The sequence below is a fragment of the Gavialis gangeticus genome, unplaced genomic scaffold, assembly GCF_001723915.1.
Source record: "Gavialis gangeticus isolate Ggan-Ray unplaced genomic scaffold, GavGan_comp1, whole genome shotgun sequence".
NCBI lineage: Eukaryota > Metazoa > Chordata > Crocodylia > Gavialidae > Gavialis > Gavialis gangeticus.
In genome coordinates this window covers 108,339,030-108,348,684 of record NW_017729022.1, presented here as the reverse complement: position 1 = coordinate 108,348,684, position 9,655 = coordinate 108,339,030, and the positions used below count along the sequence as shown (strand labels likewise).

The 9,655-nt window shown below is 40.7% G+C and overlaps 1 protein-coding gene across 1 annotated transcript in view; it reads right to left on the bottom strand.

Annotated features, from left to right (window-relative positions):
- Positions 1-9,655, bottom strand: part of PPARA (peroxisome proliferator activated receptor alpha) — an 85,713-nt gene that overhangs the window by 19,366 nt on the left and 56,692 nt on the right. The window contains exons 3-4 of the mRNA XM_019515938.1: positions 6,601-6,845; positions 1,327-1,487 (exon numbers count right to left, since the gene is read on the bottom strand). Of these exons, the coding sequence (XP_019371483.1) occupies positions 1,327-1,487; positions 6,601-6,808 (369 nt within the window). The 5' untranslated portion in view covers positions 6,809-6,845. The remainder of the gene's footprint in view (positions 1-1,326; positions 1,488-6,600; positions 6,846-9,655) is intronic.

The following is a 9,655-nucleotide window of genomic DNA, read 5'->3' as shown; positions in this document are numbered from 1 at the left end:
CCCCCCCCCCCCCCCCCCCAATAAAAACAAAAAACCCCAAAATAAACCTGTACTTCACCAGAAAAAGTACCGCATGACTAACCTGGCTCTGCAGCATGTATAAAGATTGGATACTTTAGCAGGACTTTTTGGCGCTTTTATCTAATAGCTGATTTGATCAGTTAATAGATAAAAGTGCCCAAAAAAAGACCCACTAAAGCCCTGATCTTTATAGATCTTGCAGAGCTGTGTAGAAATAATGCACTGCCTCTTCTGGCCATGTAAAGGGCTTGGCACAGGAACGAACCAAGTTAAAAGTAGTGCCTTTTTTTGGTTTTAAGCCTGCAAGCACCCACTGGCAAAAAGAAAAGTTGGCACCTACGGCTGGAGCCAGCAAAGGTGCTGACCCCAGCCTCCCCTACCCCACCCGGGGCAACATATTGTACACCAGAGCATATGTGGCAGGGGTGTTCCCCAGGGACAAGCAGCAGCTGCATACGCTGTGTCACTGCTGTGTGTCCCTGGGGAAACATGTTCCCACTTGTGGATGATGAACAGGCACCCAATGGGATCCAGGCCTGCCTCAACAATAGGGCATACCCAGGATACCCAAAAACTTGCCTATGACTATCCTAACCATTTAGTTCATCCAATGAACAATATCACCACAAGAATGTTCGCCTCTGAACATTAAAAAAAAAAAAAGATTTCACTCACCTTAGTCCTATTGCTAGAATTAGTTAGAAAAGATGTAATACTAAACAAATGTTTAAAAAAAATAATCAAAAAGCACAATAAAAATTATAATACTTGCTGGCACCATCCTATACTTGGAAGACTGAAAGTGAGCCTGTTTGTTTGTCTTCAAGGCTGTCTATTGGCTCCAAGTCTATCACAGGTACAATATACAATTCAGGAAGGATGTGGGGGAGATGAGAGATTCTGGATTTGTTATGGGAAATATAATGGAAGTGTAGCTAACTCACATGGTTCCTACAGCATAGTCTCAATACAAATAAAACAATAGTGGAGCAAATGTTTTTATTTCTGAGTAACGGTTCAAGTTATGATTAGATGCCAACACAGAGTCATTTTCACAAAAGCGCTACTTATCTTCACCATCATAAATCACCTCAGCTTGATGATCCAATATTAAAATAGGGTATCAAACTAAATTAATTCTTGAAAAGACCACAAAAGCACTTTTATGACTCAAATTATGTTTTCCTTTTACGGCTAAATGGATGCTAATTAGACATTTACAAAATAAATACATTTTCCTTCATATAACCCTGTAAATAAAAAAACCCATGGTTTAGGCTCTTAAAAAGAAAACGACAACTGTACCTTACAACCTTCACAAGCATGTACTCCGTAATGGTAGCCTGAGGCTTTATCCCCACAAATTCTACATTCAATGTTTAATGCTCCACTGGGTGATTCATCTATGCTACTTGGAACTGTTGCAAAATTAATGGATGAAGGACTTGATGCTGGTGAAAAGGTGTCTAAAAGAAAAAGGAACACTTCAGAAGTACCACACCACCAAAAAATTAATATCAATGCCACAATCAATACCAATGCCACATAGGAAAATGAGTTTTCTTGGAAAAAAATCCAAAATTACAGAATGCACTATTAAATTTTGCAATAATAAATGCATTTGAAAAATAATTCCTGCTTCTATTAATAGTGTAAACAAATACAAAGCTTCAAAGTTATGTGCTGTTTAAATCAACTATGACCTTTGTACAGGCAACTGTTAGCTATAAATTTTGCAGATATTTTGCTAATTAAAGACACAAGAACCAGCACTTTTCTTAAATGGACTGTTCTAAATTAATAAACCAAGCCCAAGGACCAGCTCCTGAAGGTCATATAACAATGCTCACATAGTCAATTGCCCACCCTTTCTCTGAAGTTGCAAACTGCTTATCCTGACATTGCATCCATTGGTGATTGTGCTCTCATATAGCTCAAATCAGTTCAGAGTCAAATCTACAGCTGTGGAAGGACAGATACATTTTCCTGGTTCAAACAAAAAACAATAATTAAGCGTATGCTGAAGTACACTGCTGTAAGTGAAGTTTAAGTCTGCTGACTATTCATGCGATTACATACTTTGCTGAATTGGGGTTCAAGATAAATGCAAGCTTTTAGTATCACTCCGAAGAGATACATTTACTAGGAGCAAAAGCAACCGTGTTGCTGCTAACAACTGTTAGAAATGGAGAATGGAAAAAAAATTTGGGTTGACATTCTAGATGATCTGGAAATATAAATCTTCACTGAATGCCCTGCCTCTACAAATGCAACAACAACAACCACTGCATAATCACTTAGAATTAAATAAATATTGTATTTAGTCATATATAAGACGACTCTGGAAATAAGATGACTCCCCAGTAATTAGATTTTATATATGGAAAGTGTATACATTTGATATAATTTTCCATGTATAGAATATAATTATTGGAGGTTTGCCTTGAATTTGTTCCCTTCCTACTCCTACAGCAGGGAAAGTAAATCTGGGGAGTCTTGCCCTTTGTTTCTTCCCCAACTTCTTCCCCCTGCAGTCCCTTTTCTCCCTCCTTACTGCCAGACCCTGCTGGCTCTGAGCATGTGGAAGTGAGGGGCAAATTTGAAGACATACCTGTAATAATTTGCGTACAGTACCCATAGACTTCGTTCATCCAGAATTGATGCATTTTACCTTTTCTGAAAATTGCTGCAAGTTTTAGCATAGGTACTCTATACACACACTTTTAGGGCACAGACAGAAATGACATTTGTCACACAATCAGCCCCTTGAAATCTGCTTCCCCGCACAGAGTGGGGCTGGCTAGGAACTGTCCAACTTCTGGGGCAAGTCCCAGCCAGCTCTGGGCTCAATGGACAGTGCTCTGTACAGCCTGGGGCAGGTCCCAGCCAGCCCCAGGCTGGGCAGGGAAGCTCCGCTGGGCACAGCGCTTGTCCCTTCGTGCATGGGGCAGGTTAGCTCTGCAGCAGCAGCTGTCTCCAACCCCGGGTGCCTTGAGACCCCTCCCAATGTGTTGGTAGTAGGGCCACTTATAGTTCTTGACTGACTCATGGATTTTGAATCGATTTGGCTGATTTGGATTGGAGCATGAAAAATTCTCATTAAAAAAAAAAAAAAACCAAACAAACAAGACAATACAGGCCATGTGTTTTATAGTCATGCTCAGTGGGGGCTGCATTTAATCAGGTTCATAGTTGGTTTCCATTAGTGAGTACATGCTGCTTTTGGCAGCAGTTTAAAGATAGACAATGTATTTAATGAGATTTCCTTGTATGCAAATATAAGATATTGGAGGTGGGCTCATCTTGTATTTGAGTGAATACGGTTTCAACATCTCATTAAATAACACATTCCCCTTTGAAGTAGTTCAAACAACAACAACAACAACAACAACAACAAACAAGCTACACATGAAGAAAATATTTTTTGAAGCCAGCATATTTTTCCTTTAAATCCTGCAACTAGCAGGAGGCTACAGAATATTAGCAAATACATGTTTGTGTTATTTTAACAGAAACATTACAACATTCCTATGAATATAGGTCAATGATTATTATGCTGGAGAAGAATTGACTCAGAACTAACAGTTTGTATTGCCAGTGCTGTGAAGTGCAAGGGAATCAGAGTCATGAATCATACAACCTATATTCATAAGATTTTTTTTCCCCCTTAAAAAAAAGTATGCTTGCTTCCTTATATTTTCCTTCTATATTATGAGCATATAGGGTTCAGTTTTTCCATTATCCTCTCTGCAACCAGGAGGACTCACCCTCTACTCCTACCTCCCTGGAGTCAGAAGCTAAACCAAGTATCACAAGACTCGCAATAAAAAAGTTACAGGAATTGGCAGGACTGTGTTACAACCTCAGAGCCATTTAGATCTCTGGTTTCAGCTAGAAGGTTCCTGTTTTATTTGGCCTCTTGAACTATTCCTCTGTAGAAGTTTAAACGCAAAGGGTGAGGGAGTTATTCTAGGCTGCACCTTTATGAAGATTAAGATTATTTTAAGCAAGATCCATGATGAAGGACTCTAACCACAGAGATGCATCCTACAGCATAATCTTCCAAACTATCCTTTGGCACCCCCCCCTTATTTGCATACAAATTGGCAGCACTGGGAGATGGGGGACTAGACAGACACTACAGAACTGTAACTGGGGTGCTGGTGCTACAGCTACAACCCCGACTATACCATCAGAAAATGATAGGTGGGGTTAGGCAGAGAGTGAGAGGCATTAAAGTGCATGCCATAGCCTTACCAAAAGCACTAAGATTCCCTTGTGAACCAAGGGCAAGTAGAAGTCTGCATTAGAGGATAACAATTCACAATTATCTACTCCAGGCCTACAAGTAACTAGAGGTAGAGCCATTAAAGAGCCTCCAGTTATCTGGACACCGATCCAGACACCAACCAGAGTCAGCCAGGAGCATAAAAAATCTTACATTCTTAAAATGTAAGGATACCCTCATTCCATACTGCGGCTTCTGTTCTAGTAGTCAAACGTTTAAATTTATATAAGGCAATGCCCATTTATTGGTTACACAGATCAGGACATGGATCAATTTGCAATTAAGACAAAGTTCAGAAATCTGACAAGCTTCTACAATTTCAGTTCTAAAGTAACACTAGTTTTCTTCCTCTACTCCAGAAGGGGATGCATGCTGTAGGGCTGAAGGGGAGGAGGTTTCCTTGATTTCTCCCCTTGTCATACATAAAACAAAAACCTTGGAGTCAAAGAACTGAGAATCAATACCTATCTATTGTAATAGTTCTCTCAGACATGTTTTCTATTTTCCTTTGAGTAACAACTTTTGAATAAGGACAGTTTATGTGGCAGGCTCGCTGCTTTTGCCTGGCAAGCCTGGGTTGGAGAAGGACATTTTGGATTGGTGGAACTTTTCCACCAATCAGGCAACAGCTGGGAGGGTCTTGCCCCACCTCTGCTTGGGGGGGGTAGAGGGGTTGCAAGGAGCCCCTGGACTTGATTGAAGTCCATTTTGTATGTCCGGTAGCCTTCGGGGCAGGGTCTCTGGTGTAAATAAAAGCCCAGAGTGCTCAGCATGCTGGGCAGACACGGTGAGAGATGGTGAGGAGACAGGAGCTCCAAAGACTATCATTGGAACCCTGCCTGAACTTCCATGGTGCACAGATCAGCGCACGGTGCTCAGGCTCTGGAAGGTGCTCGAGGCAACTTGAGCCTGCGAACTTGGCTGCTCAAGTTAACCATGGCTCTAGGCCAGATAACCAGAGCCCTGCAGTGTGGTTCAGCATTAAAGTAAAAAAGAGGCCCGGTGTCCAGAGCAGGGCCTGGGAAGTGGAAAGACCCCTGGTGTGAGGCTAGGGAACCAGAACCAGTGAGGGCTCAGCTCCCATAGAAGCTCCCTGAGTGCCCAACCCAAGGCCCAGGGCCCAGAGGGAAGAACCCTAAACTCAAAGCCAGTGGCTCCGGGAGGCCTGAGATGGTGCGGGGATCCAGAGGCTGAATCAACAGCCCCCAGAGGAAGAACCGTGAGTTACCGGGATCCCGGGTCCTTCAGGGGAGGCACCCCCAGGCAGGGGACCCTTGGGGGAGGGAGACTAGGGTGAGAACCCCCTATCTTATTTGAGGGACCAAGTGGTTGGAACCCAGATAAGCCGAGTCTAAAATCTGGTATAGTTATGTTTCCTATTCGGTATCTATTGTTATTGTTGGGGTTATAAATAGTTGGGTGTATTCATTCTGTATAATGGGCTCTGTAAGGATATCTTTATTAGCTAACCCACTTGTGGTATAAAACTGCTGGATTGACTGTCCTGGGATCCACCTGACTGTCCTCCCTAGGGCCGACTTCCTCTTGCTAACAGACCTTTATATGTATATTTGTATCTGTAATTATATCTGTCTTAAAGAGTTTTATATATAAATGCTAGTAACACAGTAAATTGTATATAGTTAAGAATTTTGGGCCTGGGCTAACTCTACAGAGGAAAGAGGGATCTGCTCGAAATTCCGGCATCCCTCTCACAGCACCCCCTCCTGCCTACCCATGCCATCCAAGTGAGAATAGGGCAAAACCTTGGGTGTACCCGAGTTACACTTAAAAAGTGGACAATAGTTCAGGTTTTGGTATTCTGGAGTCCAGAGTAGCAAGGATTTTTTTATGTCACCATACATAAAAGCCAGGCAAACCGTAGTTCATGTGACTAATCCAAAGAAAGAAATCTCAAGAAAAAAATTCCTTCATAACAAAGAATTACATAGTAGCTGCAAAGAAAATCTGAAAGGGTATATAGTTGCTGATCTACGGGTAAGGACAAATGTATATTTTAGCTGCTTTAAAAGGGGAGGTAGAGTTGTTGCTCAATGGCCCGAGCGTGTGTTACAGTCAAAATTATTCAAAACAATATAATATGTTTACATCCCCCTTTTCACCTGTAAAACCAGATATTATATATTAAACATTCTGTATTAAAATCATTGTTCCGTAGATTAGGATACCTCTCACAAATATTAGATTGGTATTAGTTTATAAAAACAACTTATAAATGGCTCAAAAGATCTTTTTTTCCAATGTGAATATGAATCAAATAAAACTCTTACCTGTAATAACTGAGCCATCAGATCCTGGACCATTTCCTAAAGACTGGAATTCTGTTACACTTAATGCTCCAGAACTGTCATCCCCTATAGATTGAGAGATGTCCTGTATGTTGTCCATGTCTTGTAGGAATTCTCCAGAAAATGGGCTTCCAAGATCATCCTCCTCTAAGGGAGTAAGAGGACAAAGCTCCCTTTCCGTGTCTACCATTTTGGTCAGGCAGAGTTGTCACTTAATCCTCATTAGACTGTTAAGAGAAATAAAAGCAGATGTATCTGGAACGCCATAAGGTATTTGAAACTATAATGGAGTCAGTAGGTGTATCTACATGTGCACTTTACTGTGGAGTACGCTAATTAGCTCTGCAGCAAAGCATCACAGTCTAAATGTGTGCTGGTATTAGGGTGCAGTAAATTAATTAACTCCACCATAAGATAGTACTGTCCCCAACTGTACTATTTTATGGCAGAGGCAGTAATTACAATGAAATATACATATAGAGGCTGACTGCAGGTGCAAATTGTGCCCAGTTAGCCCAGCAACCCAGGGTCAGATTCCCAGCTCCTGCCAGCCCCTCCTGTGCCCAACACTGCCACCCAAAGCCTGGGGCTGACCCTCCATACCTCGCCAGCCTAGAACTACTCTGCTCCAGCTCAAATTGCTGCGGTCCCAGGCACACATGTAGATGTTGCACACAGGAGCAGCTAACTCTGGTTCAAACTGCTCCAGAGTTTATTGTGTAGCCTTAATAGCATGTGTAGATGTACCCAGTTACATGCAGTATGCAAAATTCAATGAATCAAGGACCTGTACAAATACTTCTTTTTCTTCAGAAGCATTACACAGAAGAAATGCTAACAAGATGGTAAAAATCCCTATAGCTTGAACACCTGAAAAATGGTGACAGCAAGATCTGTTTCTATTCCTTCCTTACCATGCTCTTGGAATTATCAAACCACAAAGGCAGTAGATGCATTTCAGCTTGAATTATTTTGGGTAAGATACACATAGCAATAAATAAAATCTAAAATAAGTATAAATCAGATCAATTTACTTGGATATCCATGGCTATTGTCTAAGAAGCCTGAAGATGCAGACCAGATCATCTTTTCAGTGGATCTTGTGATACTGCAGAGATCAGAACTTTGCCTCCTAGTATAATCCTCAAGAAAATGAGCAAAATAACCCTTAGTGTAAACTGCTTAAATCAGATATATCAGCAGCAACCATGCTCCAATGTCTAATTTAGAACATGCATATTTTCTAAAAAGTTAGTTTTAATTTATCTACTGCATTCTAGCTTATGATTTAGGATAATGCTGTCTCTGAAAAAAACGTGCCACCAGCAGTTTGAATAAGTGCGCTGATTCTCAGGAAATTAGATAATTTTTTTCACAAATTCTAATTTTTCTTTTTTGGACCCATCACAAAAAGGAATCAAATGTCATCTAATGCATAATGTTGCAACACACACCAAACAGCTCTTCTTTAAGGCAAAATCTATGGTTATAGCTACAATCTGTTCAACAGGTGCATGAATGCACATTGATGCAGATAACAAATACACATGCACATATAATATTAGTGACAGAGTAACAATCAAAGCTAAGAGCTGATATTTGCCAATATACCATATACTTCTGACAGTTTATCGTTAAGCTTAAGATAAGAATTGTAGAAGGTGTCAGGGAGATTCTCACTAGAGCCGTTCCCCCCCGGGTTAGGGACAGAAGTTACACATAAACCAGTATAAGTGTTTGGAAAGCTGTCTGCTCCAGTCTAGCAGGGAGGAGTGCTCCAGCAACCCTCCAACTTCTGGCCTGGGCCACTGCAGGCACGTGGCTATATTTCCAGAATCAAAAGTGGATGTCTGTTCGCTTGCTTATTGGTTCAATCTATGCATCTTAGACTAACCTGTGAATCAACTCAGCCTTGGGCTTTTTGCCTGTCTGTACTTTGACCCACACAAGTCAGCAGAAATGACCCAAACTGAAGTATCAGTAGATGAGGTAGGAACTGATGACATTCACATTTCTATCTTGAAGGAGCTCAAATCTGAAATTGAGAAACTATCTACTACAGTATACAACCTAAAACTAAACACAGCCTTGGTGCTGGAGAAATAGAGGGATTGCCATTTTAACTCCAATCTTTAAAAATGACTCCAGAGGTGACCTAAAACACTACAGGCCAGTGAATCTAATTTCTGTTCCTGGCAAACTGATAAAAGCAATAATTAAAAGAAAGGCCTGATCATCATGTAAGTGCTGTAGAAAGATCAACACGGCTTTTTTAAAGGGAGGTCATGCTTCACCAACCCATTAGAGTTCTTTACATCAAGTGCCTTCTAATATATAATGCTGCAACACACACCAAAGAGCTCCTCTTTAGGGCAGAATCTACGCTCTTTGCAGGTGTTAACAAACATGTGGATCAGGGTGATCCAAATGATACAGTATATCTGGGCTTTCAAAAAAAACCCTTTGACATCAAAGACTCTTGGGATTAGAGGGGAGGATCCACCTGTTGATCAGAAACTGGCTTAAGGACATTAAAAAAAAAAAAGCAAATAAATGGTCAGTTTCCAGAACAAAAATTAAACAGTGTGGTCCCCCCCAAGATTTATGTTAAAACCAGTTCTATTTAATATATTCATAAATGAACTGAAAAGGGGGTTGGTAAATAGTGAGTTTTCCAGGTCTGCAAATGAGACAAAATTATTCAGAGTGGTAAAAGGCTAAGGTGAACTTTGAAGAACTACTAGAGAATTTTGCAAATCTGAGAGAGTCGGCAACAAAATGGCAAATGAAATTCAAATATTGGTAAGTGTAAAGTGGAAAAAATAACACAAAAAATGCAGACATGATGACCAGCTCTACCTTAATTGGTATCACATAGGAAAGAGATCTTGGAGTTGTTGCATACAGTTTGCAAAAAATATCAATTCCGTGTTTAGCTGGGGCACATGACTTATGAGAGGCTGAGGGAACTGGGCTTATTTAGTTTAGAGAAAAGAAGATTGAGAAGGGATTTAATTCAAACAGGATGGAGCTAGAC